General features: G+C 34.9%; 1 protein-coding gene across 1 annotated transcript in view; it reads left to right on the forward strand.

Moving 5' to 3' along the window:
• The window catches only part of ITGB3BP (integrin subunit beta 3 binding protein), a 70,992-nt gene that overhangs the window by 20,740 nt on the left and 27,231 nt on the right, over positions 1 to 23,021 (forward strand). The window contains exons 3-5 of the mRNA XM_058693696.1: positions 1,104 to 1,146; positions 11,644 to 11,779; positions 21,361 to 21,430. Coding sequence (XP_058549679.1) covers positions 1,104 to 1,146; positions 11,644 to 11,779; positions 21,361 to 21,430 — 249 coding nt within the window. The remainder of the gene's footprint in view (positions 1 to 1,103; positions 1,147 to 11,643; positions 11,780 to 21,360; positions 21,431 to 23,021) is intronic.

The following is a 23,021-nucleotide window of genomic DNA, read 5'->3' on the forward strand; positions in this document are numbered from 1 at the left end:
AGCCCCGCGTTGGGCTCTGGGCTGATGGCTCAGAGCCTGGAGCCTGCTTCCGATTCTGTGTCTCCCTCTCTCTCTGCCCCTGCCCCGTCCATGCTCTGTCTCTCTCTGTCGCAAAAATAAATCAATGTTAAAAAAAAAAAAAAAAAATTAAAAAAAAAATAGTCATTTTCTAAGATGTAAGATTTTTGTTTTTTATAATTCAAATTTTATCATACAATCCTTTTTTTTTGCTTTATGCTCAAATTCTCTAATATTTTAGATAACGTAATTTCTGTTTCTCAGGGTTCAAAGTACTTTTAACGCTGCATTTGTCACTGGGAAAACTGGTTTTAATTTATATTGACCTTTTTCTCCTTTGAGCATTTAGTCTGCATTCAATAAAATGTTGATGACTGCTCTTTAGAAGACAGCTGTACGAAATAAAGTATTATAAATATTCAGCTTTCCTTTCTAAGCATTGTCACCAACAGCTGGGCATCCAGTTTAGCAGAACAGATTTTGCACAGAGAGAGCCTGGCATGTTCCTGAATCAGTTTAGTGAGAGAGACAAAAAATAGTTTCTTATGGATTGGGGACTTATAAAGACATAGAGCATCTGTTCCTCAGTTAAGTCATAGTCTGGTAGCACTGAATCATGTTTAAAGCTAGAATAATGGGCAAAACTTTTTTCACCTTGTTCATACCTTTATTTTAATACCTAGTACATTATTTCTGCAAATAATATACTTTCAACATCTCCATTAAGGGTGTATAAATTATTTTCTCCTTATGTATAATTTCTCAGTAGTGGTATTTTAAAACAAACAGATTAATTTTTACTAAGATTATTTCATAATATGACTTTAATGCTTGAATTGTACAATAGTACATGTGTGTAGAACCATATATAAAAATCCATTTAAATATTTCATTACAATTCCATATTGAAATACGCTATTAAAAAACCCAGTTTCATAGCCATGAAAATTGCTTTGCTTTCATCATATGGTATTCTGCTTTAGTTGGCAAAGTAACTCAGAATCTTTGTTTATATTTATTACTCTTAAATATTTGGCTACTTAAAGCATGTAAATCTAAGATTTCTTTAAATATTTTGTTTGCAGTGTTAAGAGATCACTGAAATTGGATCACCTCTTAGAAGCAAAAGTAAGTATTTACTTGTGAGTTTGTAATTGCATAACAAGAATGTATTTTTAATTTTTTGACAGCAAATTTACCTTAATAAATAGAAAATTTTTCAAAAAAACGTGACATAATTGGGATTGGTACACCATTTTCTATATAAAATATTTTTGGTAAATCCAGTGTATTGAAGTTCCTGGCCAGAATAGGGTTTTCATTTAAGAGGCAAATTATTTAGAAACCTTGATGAGATAATTCAGTAGAAATTAATTTACTGTTTGTGGAAAAAGATATTCTGCCTTTTAAATGCTCAAGAAACAATATGGAACAATGGCAGTGCTTTAATCTGCATTCTATAATCTGCTAAATTGAAATAAAAACATTAACAGCATTTTTATATCAAAAATGTAATTACCTCCCTCAGCTATGCTAGCATAATTAAACAATAAAATACTAACACTGTAATAAATTTCACCATGGTTGTCACAATAAAAATAAAATTGTACTGTTGCTATTACTTTTTGTAAATCTAGTCATAGTACATTTCCCAGTGCCAGCATATCATGACATATGTTGGTTTATTATCTTTTCATACCAACTATGGAGCTAGATACAAATACTAATACTGAGATACTTATGGCCTCAGTAATCTTAAATGCAAGTAAATTGATGAGAAAGTAAATTGAAACAAATAGCTAGTCAATAAATGGCACCCCTACAAAATCCCATATGAGAGTGCCACTTTAAGAAATGGATGTTATATGGAATTTCTCTTTGGAATACTCACTGATATTTAACAATTTACCATTTTAAAAACTTCCTAGATGCTTTTTTTAAAAATTTAAACAAAAGTGGCAATATAATGCAATGCCACTAAAAAAATCATTAGCAGTGTAATTAGCAATTTAGAGTACCATTATCCAACTTGTTCTGTACAGAATGCAGCTGTGACTGTAATTCTGCATCTGTTTCTTTGGTCAGAATGGTATTTTGGTAGACGAGTAGTCCAGCTTGAAATGAAATACTGTTCTTTCCTGTCCCCAAACCATTCTTTGGGATATGGTAACGTTATTTGAATAGCAAAGAATAGCCATTTAGGAATTCATCCTTTTTATGAAGTACAATTGTCATCATGGCAGGCTTTCTATCCATTTTTACTCCAGATTAGGATGTGTCAAGGTAGACAGCACCACAGCTAATATCCTGTATTAGAAAAATACATTGTTATGTTTGGCCCAATTCTATACCTTTAAACCAAAGGGACTTAGCTAGCTTGACTTAGCTTGGTATCACATGGCCACCACTTGCTAAATGCAGGTTCCTGGCATCTAATTTGGGCCTTTCTTCAACATTTCTATTTTCTGACCTATTTCTGGTAATTTCTGCATTCGTACTCTTGCCTCATCATTTGCAGCTCTGTTTGCATGTTAGAATGGACAGCTTTTGCTCTGGTGCTAAGTCTAGCTAGGATTCTGTCTTTAGCTACATTTATGCTTCCATCCACTCCACTCTGCCCTAGAGCAGCCTGGCTCCACAAATCTACCCACAAGTCAGTGATCCTACTGAGGCTGCCTTTGCCCATGCAAAGGAAAATCAGACATTTAAGACTTACACCTGTAATTCTAAGAGTACCTAATTGCTATAAAACTACAGAGGAACTAGTAGTAACTTTATGGTCATTTTGCCTTACCAGTATGATACTGAAGGAAGAAGACTGGTATCCACAGAAAGGAGATGACTCTTATATACCAGTTGCTTAAAGTGGAGCCTACTCATTCTAATCTACTGCTGTTTCCTCTCTCAGAGATGTTCGGAACTCTCAAATCCCATTGTTCCTAAAGCAGCTACAGCCCTTCATGGAGATTAATGCTCCATGATGTTAGGACAAATCTGCAAAAGTCATTTTCCTTATGAGTCTCCTAATGGGGAAAACAGAGGTGTGAATCATACCCTGTGACCTTCCTTTAAAATCTAGAATGTATACTGCAATTTGAAATTGGACCTTTCAAATTATTGAGGGTTAGTGAGGAGTAAAGAAGGTTCCAGTTTATCATTACCTACAGTATTTGAGCTGCTCATATTGCCCTCCTAGCACTGTTTCTAGACGGATTTTTAGAAATAAAGATGAATTATTTATTACAAGCTGCTGCTAATCACAGTTCAGATGAATTTGTAGGGACAACTGGCCGCCTGGTCATATACCTAGTCTCATTCAGGCCACCTCAGAGAAGGAGTGGAATAAATAGATTGTAGAGATGGGAAGAGAAGGAACATACTTCCTACCAAGGCCAACTCAGTAGGCTTGCTGCTAGAAGGAATAACAGTGCAAGTTTGGGGGGAGGTTTGTTAATTTAGACATGGGTGCCCAGGCTAGATTACTCTGTTACTATTGATTGGTAGAACACTTCTAAGTCTCATTATTCCTAGCACCTAAACTTGTCTTATCTCTCTGAGACAAGGTTTCTGCTGACTCCTGAAATTAGAAAGAACTTTGAATTTCAGGGCAGTAGGAGATTTTATAGCTCACAGTCTGCAGTCTTACTGATCTGGTTCAAATCTACTTTCTTCTCTCCCTCCCTCCCTCTCCAAGCTGAGCGTGGAGATTCTCTCTCTCCCTCTCCCTCTGCCCCTCCCCTGCTTGCACACGTACTAGTGTGCTCACACACTCTCTCTCTTAAAATAAATAGAACTTAAAAAAAAATCAGGATCCAAACAAGTTTTATACATTGTAATGTTTCTTATAGATCTTAAGTATTTTTAAATCTTGTTAAACTTCACCTTCTTTTTTTTTTTTTTTTTTGTACAGTAATTTATTTTGAAAAAACTGACGTATGTGTTTTATAAGCATATTCCACATTCTGGAGTTAGTTGATTCTTTTCTTGTAGTGTCCTTCAAATGATTTCTCTATTCTTCATATTTCCTGTAAAACTTGCAGTTAAAGTTGGAGGCTTGATTAGATTCTGGTTCAAATTTTTTATAAGAATAGTTCATCAATAATCTATGTACTTCCTATTTGCATCCCCTCAGGAGCACAAAATGATCTGATTATTGGGTTCAGGGGTTATCAGCCTGATCTACCCATAATAAAATTCGCCATTAATCTGTCTTCTAATGTTTTTTGTTGTTGTTGTTGAGATGATCATGTGGGTTTTTTCTCCTTTATTCCATTAATATGATGTATTACATTGATTGGTTTAAATCAATTTTGTTTTCACAGGCAAAATCCAACTTGGTCATAATGTATAATTCTTTTTATTCACGTCTTGTTTCAGTTTGCCAGTATGTTGAGGATTTTGGCATCTATATTCACAAGGGATATTGGTCTATAGTTTTCTTTTCTTGTGATATATTTGCCTGGTTCTGATATCAGAGTAATTCTGGCCTCATAGGATGAGTTATAAACTGTTCCCTATTTTTGGAGAGAGTTTGAGAAGAATTGATATCAATTCTTCTTTAAATATTGGTAGAATTTAGCAGTGAAGCTCTCTGGTCCTGGACTTTTCTTTGTTAGAAGCTTTTTGAATATTGTTCCAATAAATTGATCCATCAACTTGCTGTTGATGTATTCTGATTTTCCATTTCTTTATGATTTAGTCTTGCTAAGTTGTGTATTTCTGGGAATTTGTCCATTTCATCTAGGCTATCTAGTTTGTGGACATAAAGCTGTTTATAGTACTCCCTTAACTCCTTTTATTTCTCCAAGATTGATTTTAATATCTCCCCTTCATTCCTGATTTTAGTAATTCTAATCTTCTTTTTTTCTTTTTTTTTCTTTCTTGGTCAGTCTAGCTAGTTTTGTTGTCTCTTCAAAGAACCAACTTTTGGATTCGTTGACCTTCACTATCTTCTTATTGTCTATTTCACTTGTTTTCTTTTTAATATTAATATTTATTACTTCTTTTCTTCTGCTTCCTTTGGGTTTAGTTTGCTCTTTTTCTAGTTCCTGAAGGTAGAAGTTTGGGTTATTGATTTGAGAGTTTCTTTCTTCCTTCCTTCCTGTTTTTTAAGTAATCTCTATGCCTAACATGGGCCTCAAACACACAACCTCAAGATCACATGACCTCAAGAGTTGCATGCTCTACCAACTGAGCCAGCCAACTACCCCAGCTTCTTTCTTTTGTAGTGTACCTGTTTAAATTTCCCTCTGACTCTGAATACTGCTTTCTCTGCATCCCATAAGTTCACATAGGTTTAAAACAACAACAACAACAACACATAAGTTATTTATTTTGAGAGAGGGGAGCAGGGCGGGGTGGGGGGTGGGGAGAGAGAGAGACAGAGAGAATGAATCCCAAGCAGGCTCTGCACTGTCAGTGCAGAGCCTGATGTAGGCCTCAAACACAAATCATGAGATCATGACTTGAACTGAAGTTGGACACTTAACTGACTGATCCACTCAGGCGCCCCTGCATCCCGTAAGTTTTTATATACACTGTATTTCATTTTTGTTCTTCTCAATGTGTTTTCTAATTTCCCTTTGGATTGGTTATTTAGGAGTGTGTTGTTTAATTTCCACATATTTTTGTATTTTCCAAATATTCTTGTTATGAATTTCTAATTTAATTCCATTGTGATCAGAGAACATTCTTTACATGATTTCAGTCTTTTTAAATTTACTAAGATTTGTTTAATGGTCTAACATATCTTCTGTCTTTGCAGATGTTACATGTGTACTTGAGAAGGGTGTATATTCCACTGTTGTTGGATGGAGAGTTCTATAGATGTCTGCTAGGTCGAGTTTGTATATAGTCGTGTTCAGGGCTTCTGTTTTCTTGCTGATTTTCTGTCTAGTGGGTCTATCTGTTATTGAAAGTGGTACTATAGTTGGATTTTCTATTTTTCCTTTCAATTCTGCCGGTTGTTGCTTCTTATATTTGGAACTCTCTTGTTAGACGAGTGTGTGTGGGGGGGGGGGGCAATAATTGTTGTGTGTTCTTTAGTATTGTTTTTTTTTTGAGCACCAATAAGTCTTTATTTGTTCATTGTGTTTGTTTGGGGGAAAGAGGAATGGTAAAGGATCAGCATATAGCAAAAGTATAGTGGAAAGGAAAGGAAGTACCCAGTACAGCAAAATCAACCATCGAATAAACACACCCTGGCAATGGGGTCACCAAAGCCCACGGGAGCACAGTCTTCTGCTGTTCAGTAATGAGAGGAAGATATCAAGGAAAGAACAGATAGGTATACAAAGGAGTACTATTCAGCAATCAAAAGGAACACACTATAACCCCATACAACAATGTATATGATCTTAAAAACATGTTGAACAAAAGAAACCAAAGACAAAAGTTACATACTTAATTTATATGAAGTTCAAGAATAGGTAGAAGTATCTGGATTATAAGAATGAGAAAGTGGTTCTGGGCTAGGGAGTGGAAATTGAGTGGACAGGTGTACAAGGAAATCTGAGATGGTGAAATGTTGTCTATCTTGGATGATACTTGCATCGGAGTATACAATTATCAGAACTCATTAAGCTGAAAACTTAAACTCTGTGCATTTTAATGTATGTAAATCATACTTCAATAAACAGACAAAAATATATTTGAGGTGAAATTCACTTTATGTTCTGAAGAATATGAGGATTTATGAAGGAATGATGGGAAACAGCCTTGAAAACATTTCATTAAAATCTTCTTGAGGATTATAGTGCAAGAGAATAACAGAACAATGTTATCTTTAATATTAAAATTAATATTTTAGGGGCACCTGGGTGGCTCAGTTGGTTAAGCATCCAACTTCAACTCAGGTCATGATCTCGCAGTGTGTGAGTTTGAGCCCCGCGTCGGGCTCTGTGCTGACAGCTCGGAGCCTGGACCCTGCTTTGGATTCTGTGTCTCCCTCTCCCTCTGCCCCTCCCTTGCTCACACTCTGACTCTCTCTTTCAATAATAAATAAACGTTAAAAAAAATTTTTTTTAATTAATATTTTAACATTTTTAAATTGTGGAACAATAATGAACACAAATAGAAACTCCAGTGTATCACCTTTTTTAGCCAATGTTTTATTTTTCCTATTAAAATATTTTTGAGTTTATTTTGAGAGAGACAGTGTGAGTGGGGGAGGGGCAGAAAGAGAGAATCCCAAGCAGTCTCTGCACTGCCAGCACAGAGTCCAATATGGGGCTCGAACCTACAAAGCCAACCACGAAGCCAAACCTGAGCCAAAACCGAGAGTCAGATGCTTAACCGACTGAGCTACCCAGGCGCCCCTCCTATTAAATTTTTTTTTATCAAAATAAAATTTAACTATTATGAAATCCACAGATGTTGAGTGGACAATCCAGTGAGTTTTGACAAATGTATACCCCTGTGTGTCAGACATCCAATCAAGAAATAGAATGTTTCCATCACCACAGATCTAATATATTGGTTATATTCTTTCCCTGCTGTCCCTGGAAGATCATGGAGGTTAGTGCCAAATGCTTTGGTTTTCATAACTACTATTACAAATAACAACAAAACCCCAACATTATTAGAACCATTAAGGATGATAATTGTGGCAGCTGATAAGAAGTTAGTTGATCTCTGTGACTGTTCTAGGAGCCCTAGGCCCAAATTGTGAAAAGTCCCTGAGAGAGCTAGTATTTAGAGTGTTTTAATATAAATTCCATAATAGTACTAGTAATGCATAATAATGTCTTAGGTGTGACATTCCTATGACCTAATTAACCAGTGTAAGGTTATAAAGAATTACCTCCCTTTAGTTGCCCTAATTTTTCTTTTGTTTCTGATTGCCCACATACCTACAGTACCTGGGTTTTAAATATTTCACCGATAGCATAGGCTAGTAGTTCATAATAATAATAGCAGATCCTTTCCATCATATTTCATCCTAAAAGAACCCTTAGTTAGTACTTTCCAGATGGTTTATAATAGGTAAAAATCAATGAAATACAGGCACCTTTTTGGTAGACTATGCTTTAAACAAAGTGACAAAGCAAGTTACAATTTGTGAAAGATATTGAAGGAGAATGTCATATATTTGAAATTATGAAGTGAACATTCATTTTTTTTTTTTTTTGGACAGAAAAATCAATGCCCAAATTTTAGTTTTGCTAACATACAAGGTTTGACCTCTTTACAAAGAGTACAGTGGTATTTGGGCTGATCATAGAATTTTTTTCTTAATAGTGGTGTGAAATATCTCTAAGGACTCACTAAATATTACAAGCAGTTATAAATTATTATAGAATTGTGACTTATTGATTTCTCTTTCCTTAATTTTATTCACATCCTGAATCCTTTCCCTTCTCTAGCTAAATCTAGGCTTCTCACTTTTTCTTTCTTTGTTTTCTACAGGATCTGGTAGCTAGCCCTCCTTATTGCTGAGTGGAAAGAATGCTGAACTTCTCGTTTAGAAGCTCAGTCTTCCCTGAAATCCCAACCTTCTTAACTGTTCTTGGTGTGGGTTAGGTGGGCTCTAGGATCACTTTTAAGCATCTTCAGGGTTTTAAAGTTAGAGGACCTTGGTAAAACTTTAAGAGGAAAAAAAATCTTAGAGAGGTAAGATTATGCCCTTATGTGTATCCATAGTTAGTTATATAAAAATGTGTTATTTATTGAAGAATATTTAGTGGGATAGTAGGGGACAGTAGATTTTCATTTTTCCCTCTTTGTATAGTAATTGTAGACAGACATTTTTCCTTTTAACCAACATAGATGGCCAAAAAAAAAAAAAAAAAGAAAGCAGAAGAGAAGCCTCAGTATTTTAAGGTGAGGGGAAAAAATACACACACACACACACACACACACACACACACACACACACACGTATGCACACAAAGACTTATTTTATGAAAGCTAGAAAATGGTTTTCAAGGAGAAATGTATGATCTATAGTTGTAATGTTTAGATATTTGGCAATTGGAAAAAATAATTTTTGGTAAAATAGGAAAACAGATAGACATAAATGTACATTAGGGTAGTGACTTTCATTTCTTGTACATACACAGTGAAATAGTTCTGGGCAATAAATTCTTGGAAAGGTAGGGTAGAATTGGATAAATGTCATAGTTTATGACTGAATACATATAAACAGGTGAAAACTCAAGGTGGAGTGGTAATAATAACCACCTGATAAAGAGACTTAAAACCTTTTCACCTTACAAAAAAGATTGCTTTAGAGTCATAACTTGATATTATAGTTTGATTTTTAAAAAAGGTATTAGTTATATTTGTGGCTACTATGGATACATAAAATAAAGAATGGAATGCCTTTTGTTCCCCCAATACAAAAAAAGTATTTATCATATAAAACCTTAACTGTAAAAAAACAAAAACAAAAACTGATGCTGTAGACACTGGAACTAATACCAAGATTATTGAAAAAGGTGATACAGCCACTATTTCTGCCATAGTGTCTTAGAAATAAAGAACAGTTGACAATGAAGAATTATGTAACTATTTCAGGTCAGCTACCAAACAAAAGTTTAATTCTACAATGTTGGCAACATCATAAGCTTTCAGACTTTGTTATGCCCCCAATCTAGCCTATGCCATCTGTATCACCTCCAGATTTCAGGTTTTTCGTACCTTTATTTTCACTTATCTAAACTTCACCTTTCCTCCTTACAAGAATCCTGTAAGATTGCTGCAGCCCACCTTGATTTTTCCTTTCCTCTCAGTTTTTGGTAACACCTATGCTACTGCTAAGACCTCTTCTCTGCTGTTTGTTCAGAGAACAATTTGTTCTCTTTCTTTGTACACATTAGTTAGTAAGTGCTGGGTGATGAGTAAGCATTACAGAAAACAATTTAAAGGGAATTCAGAAGAACAAGCAGTTAATAGTGTGATAATGGGTGTCGGGAGGAAGTGGATCATAAATGAGGACCTAAACAAAAGAAAGACTAGATCTTGGGGAAGATAAGAAAGAGGGCATTCCAGCTAGATCACAGAATGAGCTGAGGCCCAAATGTGCATAGTCTAAGTGACTGAGACTACAGGGGTCATTTCACATTAGATGAGAACAAATGAACAAATGAATGTATTCAAGGTAGAGTGGCTTAGCCAAGGTTACTGGACTGTTGTTCCTTTTACATCATTCATTCATCCACACATTTTTGAGTTCTAGGGTACAAAGATGAAGAAATGACATTTATTTTCAGGAACTCAAATTCTAATGGGGCAGACAGAAATGTAAACAATTATTAAAATTTACTGTCTCCAGGGGTACCTGAGTGGCTTAGTCAGTTTGTGGTAGAGCCCCACCCTAAGGAATGTGGTAAAAACCTCAAGACAAGGGAAGACAGCCTGGCTCTGTGCTCATGCGCAACATTCCTCTTGACTCTAACATGGACCGCCCAATCGGCCTGTGTGTTATCATATATGGAAGACAAAGGAGCAAAAATTGTACAAAAGGCAACACACACACACACACACACACACACACACACACACACACTCCGCTGCACTCAGGGCTCAGCCTTTTGGGGGTCTTAGCCTGCTGAGCCTGTGTTGGCACAAATAAATCTGCTTCCTGGAAAGAAAAGCCTCAGTATCCCAACACTCTGTGTATGACTGGCCTCAACAAGTTAAACACCCAACCCTTTGTTTTTAATATAAGGATTATTTTAGGCTGGCTATTTTTTTTTTTTTAAGTTTATTTGGAGAATGTGAGGGACAGAGAGAGAGGGAGAGAGAGAATACCAAGCAGGCTCTGCTGTCAGCACAAAGCCCAATGCGGGACTTGACCTCAGGAACCATGAAATCATGAGCTGAGCCAAAATCAAGAGTTGGATGCTTAACCAACTGAGCCACCCAGGCACCCCCAAGCACTCAACTCTTGATCATGAGATTGAGCCCTGCTTCAGGCTCCAGTTCCAGCGTACTTAAGATTCTCTCCCCCTCTTCTCTGTCCCTTCTCTGCATCCCCCCCTACTCACATGGGTGCTCTCTCTCTCTCTCAAAAATAAAATAAATAAAATTTACTATCGCCAGTAAGAGCTATGTGCAAGGTGTATGGGAACACAGAGGAGAAAGCTGCAGAGAGGATTTGCATAGGATAGACCAAATTTTCAAGGCCCTTAAATGCCATACTCAATTGTTTGAACATTATTTTGGTTATCCTTAAGACAAGTCACTGTGTCAGAGCAAATTTGTGAAGGTTTAAGACAGTACTTATCCTTCCTAGGACTTCCTTGTGGATTTTCCTAAGAGAAACTTATGACAGTTTCCCTGGCCCAGCCCCATAATTATACTTCAGGTCCAGCAGACAGCAAAAGTCAGGATATAATTGGGAGAGTCAGTCATCTCTAAACTGTTTGGAAATACCATCTCAGATGGTAGTAAATTTTTAATATTAAAATTTCATAAATATCAAGTTGAGATGCCCTAATTAGTGTGGAGACCTGAAATAGCTACAAAACTTGAAAAAATAGTGTTCACTTTGGAGGTGGTAATGGAGTATATTTAAAATCTGAAAAGAAAGATCAAGGAAAATCATACTGGTTTGAATTTTGCAAGTTTAAAAGACATTCTCAACTAAATGTATTTTTGTCTCAAATTAATATTTATTTTCAGTCATTTGATTCTTCAAAAATCACAAGGAAGAACAGTATTACAACTTACTCTCCAACAACTGGAACTTGTCAAATGAGCCCATTTGCTTCTCCTGCAAGCTCTAAAGAACAAGACCACAAAAGTGAACCATCAAATGGTTAGTTGAACATTCTTTTCCATTTATTGTAATATTTTTCTACTTATTGGCTAAATCAGAATTTTTATTTAATAATATATGGATCTTGCTGCAGCTGATTTTTCTTAAAGAATTCAACATAAAGAAGGCTAGAATATAGGTACTACTTTGGACATAAATGTAAACTTTCTAGGCACTTATTTTAAAATGCTACTGCAGACTTTGTTCCCTTACTGTCCCATCCATTAAGCAGAAATTATGGTCTGACTGCCTTCAGCTACTATCAATTACAGTGGTTACAGATACACCCCTTAACAAGCTATCCATCATGTGCATAAATTAAAGGGCATATAATTCAGGTACTGCTGCACTACAGTTTAAGAGAGATACCTCTAAATGTTATTTTTATTCATGTTGTCTGTTTAGTTTTATTCACATTTCGTTTATCTTTATATAGCTTGCTTTTATTTATTATATTTCATTCCCTTCTTTTCCTTTACTATTTTAAATGGATTTGCAAAAAAATTGTAGTTTTCCACTAGAGGATAGCCTAATTTTACTATGAAAATGTTTATTTTGAAATATTGTTAATTTTGGCCATGCATATTTCTTGTTCTCTGGTAGTTTATTGCTAAAATATTTTTTAAAGATATATGAACCTAGATTTCATAGGTTTAATTTTTAATATTACAAAAAGTCATGAATTAGTAACATGTCAAGTTTCTGTAATATAAAATTCTAAGTAGGCTCAAATTTAATAAAATATATTTTAGATGTGCTGTGATTAGCCTAATTCATATTTTATTGTTTAACATTTATTGAGTGCTAAGAATATACTAGAAACCACACAGAAACAAAGAAATCTCATTTTACACAATTTGTTGTAATGAAACCTATAATAAGATCTTAAACTTTTGAATGACTTTTATTTTACTTTAATCAAATGCTTTTTATCTTAAAGCTATTACTATTAGGTTTGCTTTCACAAAAATGTATGAAGATGTATACATTTTCTTCAAGCTCTATCTGTTTTTAATACACTTGATATATCTTTTGTTTAAAATTAAAAATTAGTGCCTTAAAGATGGCACATCACCATACTGAAATGTGAATAGATTTTAAGTGGATCCTGCTCGATTTCCATATTGAAATTAAATATGGACTTAAGGGAACATTCCTTTTGCCTATAAAAAGACTGGTCACGTGATCCCAGTTGACATTTAAGTGGATAATTATCACAGATTATAGTACTAAGTAAGCTCTTTTTTAAAAAGTCATACAGCAAGGGTTCCTGGGGTGCTGGTAATATTCTATTTCTTAACTTACATGGTGGTTATACTGGTTCATTAAACTGTACATATATGTCTTATATATTCTTTGATATATATATCTCACATACAAAAGTCTCAAAATAGAATTCTCTAGGATCTTATATCACATTATGTCATTTGTAATCATTACATTGCTCATCCTGATATGTCATCTTATACACATTTTAGAAATAAGAAAGTCTGACTCTTATGAAGTAATTTAAGTTCCAAATGATCCCATAACTTCTATTAACAATTCTCAGTTTTTAAATATTATACAAAACATAAGGTGCAACTTAAATAAGCTCTTTTATTTAAATAGCATTTTCAAGGGCGTTTTAGGTGCAATTCACTTCCCATCACACTTAGGATATAATTCAAAACCTTATCATGACTTTTAAGGCCATATATCATCTAATACCTGACCACCTCGTCTATCTCATTTTCTAGTACCCTTCCCATGTTTACACTACCTTAACCACTCTTACTATCTTGCTATTAATCAATCATGTCAAACTGCTTCCTGCCACAAGGTCATTGCACTTGCATGTCTCTCAACCTGAAATACTCTTCCTCCTAAAATACTCTTCTTTTACGTATTTCTTTTCTTTTCTTTTTTTGTTTTTAAGTTTATTTACTTTGAGAGAAAGAGAGAGAGTGCAAGCAGGAAAGGGGCAGAAACAAAGAGACACAGAATCCTGAGCAGGCTCTATGCTGTCAGCGTAGAGCCCAATGTGGGGCTCAAACTCACAAACTGTGAGATCATGCATGGTCTGAGCCAAGATCAAGTCAGATGCCTAACCAACTGAGCCACCCAAGCACCCCTTCCTCTGGGTATTTCTAAGTACTTTCTATATACATTTGAACTATGTACTATGTGAACAGATGACTTAATACTAAATTTAAATCTATTTGTACTTCTAAAAGAAAGAAAGATCTGTTTCTAAGTCTTCCCTCTGCATAGATTCTACATGTGGGCCAAAAATAGGGTGAGTGATTCCAGTTTATACTTTTGAGATATGTATATTTATTTACTTATCATTGTATATGTTTCTCACTGTTATATATGTTTATGTGTCTGTATCATTATATTGCTGCCCTCCCCTACTCCTTAGCAAATTTCTCCAAACTATTATGTTTTCGGTGAAGAGGAAGGATCCATCAGACTTAGTATTTAATAATTGAGTGGAAGGATAAACAACAAATTTGCATGGTCAAAGAGAGTCCTTGTGAATTAGACAGTAGATCTGTAGAAATCAGCCAGACTGTAGCAGTGTAATAGCACAGAGAGATAAAGAGATGGAGAATATGATAAAACGATAAAAAGAAATGATGAATAAAATAAGAAGCTCCAACATATGTCAAATAGGAGTTCTACAAGGAGGAAATAGGGAGAATGGGGCTGAGGCAGTATTCTAAGATAAAAGGACCATCAGGTTTTTTTTTATAATTTCAATTTCACAATTAAGGAAAGATGAGAATTTCCAGGTTAGAATAGCATGCTTAGTTTGAGCAGGATGAATTAAAACAAACCCTTACCTAGTCATATCATGGTAAAACTACAGAACATCAAAGACAAAGAGAAACTTTTAAAGGCCACCAAAAAAAAGACATCTAACCTACAAGGGAATGACAGACTGATAGTAGACTTTTCATCTATAGCAATAGATTCTAACAGGAAGTAGAATGATACCAACTAAAAATCACAGCTGATTTTTTTTATTCAGGAACTGAGGATGAAATAAAGATTTTTTTCAGACAAAGTCAGAAAGAATTTACCACTCACACATACTCCCTGAAAGGACTACTAAAACGTGTACTTACATAAGCAAACTGAGCCTCCAGTAAAGGAATGGACTGCAAAGAGCAATGGTGAAAAAATAAATTAGCAAACCTGGTGGTAAATCTAATTATAAATCTAATTATAAAAATGTGACTACAAACTCCACTGACCATAAAGCAAAAGACAATTTGAGAGATGGAGTTAAAAACAAATAATAGACTGTGATAGCATGGAATATTGATGAGGGAGCAGGAAGAAGCTAAAGTGCTTTAAGATTCTTGTAATTTTTAGGGAGCAGATAGAATATCTGTTAATTGACTTTATAATTGAGTTTTTGTTTACTTGAATGTAAAATGGGGAAAGTAATAATATCTACCCTAGGATTGTTGTGAGAATTAAATAAATTCATATACAAAAAGCACTTAGAACAGTGCCTGACATGTATTTAAGTTTTCAACACGTATTTTAACTGTTTTTATTAATATCTTTATTTATGTTTTAAGAAAAGATATAGGATGTTTAAGATAACAAAGCAAATATTGGCTTGAAAAAAAGTTATAGTTGGCATAAGAATATTAATATAGACCAAAATAGATTTTAAGGCAAAAAAGCTTTATTGAAGATAATAGAACTCTTTACATAGTGGGAGAAGGGAAGAGTCACTATCAGAAAAAGAATCCTGAAACTATGTACATCTAAAACAAAAACTCAAACAAAACATAACAAAATGGGACAGGATTATAAGGAGAGACCCACAAATCCCAAATCATAGTAGATTTTAAACTACCTCTTTCAGGGGCACCTGGGTGGCTCAGATAATTAAGTGTCTGGCTCTTGTTTTCAGCTCAGGTCATGATCTCATGATTCCTGGATTCGAGCCCCACATGGGCTCCACACTGAGAGTGTGGAGCCTGCTTGGGATTCTGTCTCTCCCTCTCTCTCTGCCCCCCCCCCCCCCCATTCTCCCTCTCTCTCTCTCTCTCTCTCTCTCTCTCTCTCTCTCTCTCTCTCTCTTTCTCTCTCTCTCTCTCTTTCTCTCTCTCTCTCTCTCTCTCCCAAAATAAATAAATAAACTTAAAAAATAGTTTAAGAAACTGATGAAATAGATAAAAAACTTAGGACAGATGTAAACAATTTGAACACAGCTAGCAAGCATGATCTAACAAACTGGTCAAACACACACACCTCACACATGATAAAGCATGACAGAACTTTAACAAAAATATAGCCAGTTTGAGAGCACCTAGGTGGCTTATTCAGTTGGGTGTCCAACTTTTGATTTTGGCTTGGGTCATGATCTCAGGGTCGTGAAATCGAGCCCCAAGTTGGGCCCCACACTGAGCACAGAGCCTGCATATGATTCTCTCTCTCTGCCCCTACCTCCCCCTCCCCCCCCCAGAAAAAATATATAGCCAGTTTGGAGTCACAAATAAGTCTCAACATACTAAAAATTGCTATCAAATTTTCTGACCAAAATTTCATGCAATTAGGAATCAATAATAAAAAGGCAGCCCTCTAAAAATTTTTAGCCCACGTGTTTGGAAACCTGGAAACTTCTAAATAATTCATTGTTCAGAAAAATCATAAAGGAAGGTATAAAATATTTAAAATGGAATGATAATGAAAACAGAAAACTTACAGGAAAAATTTATACCTGAATACTGCATTATACTAAAACAGTTCTTAGTGGAAATTTTATACTTATAAATGCATATATTTAGAAAGGAAGAATGATTGGGGCGCCTGGGTGGCTTAGTCAGTTAAACAACTGACTTCGGCTCAGGTCATGATCTCACAGTTTGTGAGTTCAAGCCCCGCATCAGACTCTGTGCTGACAGCTCAAAGCCTGTAGCCTGCTTCAGATTCTGTGTCTCCCTCTCTCTCTGCCTCTTCCCTGCTCATTCTCTGTCTCTGACTCTCAAAAATAAATAAACATTTTTTAAAAATTTAAAAAAAAAGAAGGAAGAATGATTGAAAACCCACGAGGCAAGCATTCAACTCCAAAAGATGGAAAAAAATAGAACCTCCCAAAATATAAGAAAGGAAGTAGTAAAAGATAGAAACTATTAAATAGAAAATAAGATAATAATAAAGAAAAGCAACAAAATCAAAAGCAGGTTCTTTGAAAAGACTAATCAAATGGTAGATCTCTGGCAAGACTGATTTCTTTTTAAGTGGGAGAAGGGACAGACAATATGTATTTCAAAGGAGCTGATAAATTATCAGTTTAAATATCTGATGAGCAGTTTGAGATATATGAGCCAAATGCTTCTTAATGTGAGTCTAATTTGGGTGAAAGCTTTAAAAACTTACCATTCTGCTTCTCAAATATTAATGTTTTAATAGCTAAAAAGCAATTGATTTTCTCATTGATACCTTTCTTTTCAATAATATAGGAAATATTTTAACAATATATTTCCATACATGTGACTCAATAAAAGTATTTTGAATTTTAAAAAAGGAACCATTAGCATTGTTATTTTTCATAAATTGATCCTCTAAAGAGGTTCCTCACTCTCCACTCTTGTTTAATAATAATAATGCGGTTAACTAAAAGAATAACATGATTTCATTTTCCTCTTAGCCTACAGGCTCTAACTTGACCTGGCAATAACTCTTTTAGAAAAAAATTACTAACTAGTGTGTAATACCTTAGACAAATCACTTGAACCTGTCTAGGTCAAGGTTTTCCTCAACTCATAACTTTTGGTTTGGGACCAAATGATGCCTAAGATGTATGTCAACTATAAAGTGTACATATCTGGAAACAGCATAATACCAACCTAAACCTGTTTAAATAAGTGTAGCATCCTGGTTAAGAGAACAATCTTTGTAGCCAGATGACTGGGTTTAGATCCTAACTCTGCCACTTACTAGCTTTAGGGCCTTGGATAAGTTATGTAGTCATTCTGTGCCTCTGTTTCCTCATCTGTAAAATGGGAATAAGAATGACCAATTCAGTTTTGCAGAATAGTTTATATACGTAACATTTAAATCAGCTCCTGGTGCTAAAAATACTGTGTAAGTGTTAGCCATTATCATTAAGGTCATTGATTGTATTTCTAAACATTGTGGTCTGTTGAAAGTTATCTTCGCTGGTTAGAGAAAGGGCTCCTTGAGCCTTACCAGAAAGTCTAAATACAATTTTGAATATAGTCCAGATTCAGTGATGGTACATTTTTCATCAGTGTATTGTGAAACTCCTTTAAAGGGAGCCACATACACAACTGTTTGTTATGTATAACCTAGCAAGAAAAAGACCATTTATAATCTGTGGCTCTTTAACATATGTTCATTGTTAATAGAATGAAATGAAATCAAGGAAGTAATCATTAAGTAACTGGAATACTCTCTTTTTTTAAAATTTTTTTAGTGTTTATTTTTGAGAGAGAGACAGAGCATTAGTGGGGGAGGGGCAGAGAGAGAGGGAGACACAGAATCTGAAGCAGGCTCCAGGCTCTGAGCTGTCAGCACAGAGCCCAAAGCAGGACTCGAACTCACGAACCATGAGATCGTGACCTGAGCCAAAGTCAAACGCTCAACCAACTGAGCCACCCAGGCACCCCTGAAATACTCTTAATGATATATTAGAGTCTAAACAGTCTCTGGTAACTGGTCCAAGTGTTATTCTTAGAGATATTAAAACTCCTATTTAACAGTTGGAAAGTATATCAGAAGCGTAAGTCCTTCCATGAGAAGATGGAGATTAATGCTATTGATTGCATTTTATAGGATAAGATATCTAATCCCCTTACAATAATAAAAATGTTTCAACAGGCATTGACCACCTGGTGAAAATTCAAATAAAGCATTCTTTTACTATTTCTCACCTAACTTTATTGACTGATGGTGCTAAAATGTGAAAATTAATTACAAGTTAAAGGAACAATAACTTAATTTTGGAGCTTTATTGAATGCAGACAGCATAGTACAAAATTCAGGAAACTAGTATTAACCTTGAGGCAAAGATTCTCTGAAATAAAGGTTCAATGTGTATCCTGGAATTTCATTTGTAGTTTTCTACAAAACAGATACATTTTTAGCTTGATTTTTTTTTTTTAAAAGAGATGGATTTTAATAGGCTTTTTCCTCAAAGTTCTCTAAAATCATAAATAAAATATTGTTACTGTTTTTCCCTTTAATTCTTTGTTAAATAAACTCTTACTATTTGGAATTTAGGGATATAGACAAGTCAAATAATAAAAAGTTAATAAACAAGAGAGATAACTAGTACTTTAACACAACTTCTGAATCACAAGATTTTCTTTTTGGGATTTTAAAGACTATTTTGAGATAACTTAGTTACATGATTTTTTTTGAAACAAGCCGCAGATCCAAAGTAATAATGAGGGAAATTATTGTTCATCAGTTTCTGAACAAACTTAGTGAAATTATAAATACCAGAGAATAGAAAATATACTTTGGTATAAGTATATTTGGTATAAGTAAAAATGAGCTTTTCCTCTAGTAATAGGAGCAAGTAAGAGTAATGGAATAAGAATTAAGTGAAGAAAAAAGAGTAAACCAGCATTGGAAAGTCCGTTCCAGACTACTCTGATATGTTAATAAATTACATTTGAAAATGTAAAGAAATTGCCTTTGTGTTTTCTGTGTACTCGGTTTCATCTGGAAGTATTGGATCCTCCTGAAGTATTACATAGAGCTGTACTGTCCAATATGTTTAGGTATAGAGCATTTAGAAGGTAGATCAGAATCGAGATGTGCTGTAAGTGTAAAATACACAGCAGATATCAGACGGTGTGAAAAAGAGAATATGAATGATCTCATTAATAATCTTATTATGTGTTAAAATTATAGGGGCGCCTGGGTGGCGCAGTCGGTTAAGCGTCCGACTTCAGCCAGGTCACGATCTCGCGGTCCGTGAGTTCGAGCCCCGCGTCAGGCTCTGGGCCGATGGCTCGGAGCCTGGAGCCTGTTTCCGATTCTGTGTCTCCCTCTCTCTCTGCCCCTCCCCCGTTCATGCTCTGTCTCTCTCTGTCCCAAAAATAAATAAAAAACGTTGAAAAAAGATTTAAAAAAAAAAATAAATAAATAAAATAAAATAAAATAAAATTATAGTATGTTGTGTATATTGGGTTAAATGAAATATTAAAGTTTATTTCACTATTTTTTTCCTCTAAAGAATTTCACTAGTAGAAGAGTTTGAATTACATAAGTGGCTCACATTATATTTCTGTTGGAGAATGTGAGCTAGGTTTTCATGGTAGATTGTATCAAACAATTTTTTTAGAAAAATAATGAGAATGTTGAGTAAGAGTTCTTGTGCCAGTTGTTGAACAAATGGAACTGCATAAAAATATGTAGAGGTTGTCACCAGTTCTACATTTTATTTTATTTATTTATTTTTTACCAGTTATACATTTTAAAAAGTGATTTCTCGGGACTGTTTTTCAGTGAAAAGTTTGGATTATTCATTTATTTGCTTCCTTATTCATTCAACAAACATTTATTAAAGGCCAGTATATGTAAGATGTTAAGAATCTTTTTGCTAATATGTTCTCAAATATTGTTTGTATTATTGTTGTATTTAAATTAAATTATTGTATTATTATACATCAAATATGTTTAAAGTATATGGATTACTGTACTATGCAGTACAGTAGGAAAAAAATAACTAAATGGGGAGCCTATAAAACAATTATCTATGACTAATATTATCTATGATAATAGTAATTGACCACTAATAAGTGCAAACATCATATTCTACCAGAACTGTAAAATCAAATTTACATTTCAACCCAGCACACAGATCTTTCCAAGAATTTACTAAATCAATATGCATTTTTTCAATATGCAGTTAAAATCAGGTACGTCGATTCCTAATATCAAATTTATTTTACTGTGATATCACTAGGAACTCACTATTTTCTAGCTAGAAGCATAGCACCAACCCCTTGTTAACTTTGAGGCAAAAAATAGGGGTGAAATAATACAAACTAGAAACTTTAAAATAATGTTTTTTATTAAACTATCTGATGAAAGTATCCTTCATCTAGTAAAGATTCTTTTTCCTATATAATGTCCTCATGAATAAAAAATTGAGAGATTGGAGGGGGGGCACCTGAGTGCTTAAGATGGTTGAGCATCCAACTCTTGATTTCAGCTCAGTTCATGATTCAAGGGTCATAAGATTGAGCCCCGCATGGGGCTCTGTGCTGAGTGTAGAGCCCGCTTAAGATTCTTTCTCTCTCTCTCTCTCTCCCTCTGCCCCTCCTTCACCCCACCTCTCCCACCCCCCATGCACTCTTCCTAAAATTTAAAAAAGGGGGGGGGGGTGGAGATTTGAAAATAAAAAAACAAAATAGCTATTGAAAAGTTATTCATAATAATGATTTTTTTCCCATAACAAATTGCAGGATACTTTTTCTTTTCCTACTCCCTTTTGTCTACCCCTTTAGCTTCTATTTAAACTTTGGCGAACTAATTCTATTTAAAACTTGACAATTTTCCCTTAACTTTATGTTCTTCTTTTTACTGTATGTATATAGGAAAGAGGAAAAAAATGAATCACCTCAGTTTAAATGAAAGGAAGGAATCTACAACAAAAGACAATGATGAGTAAGTTTGTTGTTTTTAAAATAATTATACACGTGTCTTTTTAATTTGTTTTAATTTACACTCAAGTTAGTTATCATATATAGTGCAACAATGATTTCAGGAGTAGATTCCTCAATGCCCCTTACCCATTTAGCCCATCCCCCCTCCTACAACCCCTCCAGTAACCCTCTGTTCTCTATATTTAAAAGTCTCTTATGTTTTGTCCCCCTCCCTGTTTTTATATTATTTTTGCTTCCCTTCCCTCATGTTCATCTGTTTTGTATCTTAAATTCCTCATATGAGTGAAGTCATATGACATTTGTCTTTCTCTGACTAATTTGGCTTAGCATAATACCCTCTAGTTCTGTCCACATAGTTGCAAATGGCAAGATTTTATTCTTTTTGATTGCCGAGTAATATTCCATTGTATATATATACCACATCTTCTTATCCATTCATCCATCAATGGACATCCGGACTCTTTCCATACTTCGGCTATTGTTGATAGTGCTGCTATAAACATGGGGGTGCATGTGTCCCTTCGAAACAGCACACCTGTATCCCTTGGATAAATGCCTAGTAGTGCAATTGCTGGGTCATAGGGTAGTTCTATTTTTAGCTTTTTGAGGAACCTCCATACTGTTTTCCAGAGTGGCTGCACCAGCTTGCATTCCCACCAACGATGCAAAAGAGATCCTCTTTCTCCGCATCCTCACCAACATCTGTTGTTGCCTGAGTTGTTCATGTTAGCCATTCTGACAGGTGTAAGGTGGTATCTCATTGTGGTTTTGATTTGTATTTCCCTCATGATGAGTGAAGTTGAGCATTTTTTCATGTGTCAATTGGCCATCTGGATGTCTTCTTTGGAGAAGTGTCTATTCATGTTTTTTGCCAATTTATTCACTGGATGATTTGTTTTTTGGGTGTTGAGTTTGATAAGTTCTTTATAGATTTTGGGTACTGACCCTTTTTCTGATGTCATTTGCAAATATCTTCTCCCTTTCGGTTGCCTTTTGGTTTTGCTGATTGTTTCCTTCACTGTGCAGAAGCTTTTTATTTTGATGAGGTCCCAATAGTTCATTTTGCTTTTGTTTCTCTTGCCCCCGGAGACATGTTGCATAAGCAGTTGCTGCAGCCAAGGTCAAAGAGGTTTTTGCCTGCTTTCTCCTCGAGGATTTTGATGGCTTCCTTGTCTTACATTTAGGTCTTTCATTCATCTTGAGTTTACTTTTGTGTATGGTATAAGAAAGTGGTCCAGGTTCATTGTTCTGCATGTCGCTGTCCAGTTTTCCCAGCACCACTTGCTGAAGAGACTGTCTTTATTCCATTGGATATTCTTTCCTGCTTTGTCAAATATTAGTTGCCCATACGTTGTGGGTCCATTTCTGGGTTTTCTATTCTGTTCCATTGATCTGAGTGTCTGTTTTTGTGCCACACACACATGTGTCTTGAAAGAAAAGGGTCATATTTGTAAAAGTAATAATGTAAGAGAAATAACTTATTTGCAGAAATTAAAAAAGTTTATATCTGAGTTGAAGTATTCTTCTTTTCTTTTTTTAATGTTTATTTATTTTTGATAGCATGCACAAAAGTGCGTGCCCGAGCATGATAG

The sequence above is a fragment of the Neofelis nebulosa genome, chromosome 2 (genome assembly GCF_028018385.1).
Source record: "Neofelis nebulosa isolate mNeoNeb1 chromosome 2, mNeoNeb1.pri, whole genome shotgun sequence".
Taxonomy (NCBI): domain Eukaryota; kingdom Metazoa; phylum Chordata; class Mammalia; order Carnivora; family Felidae; genus Neofelis; species Neofelis nebulosa.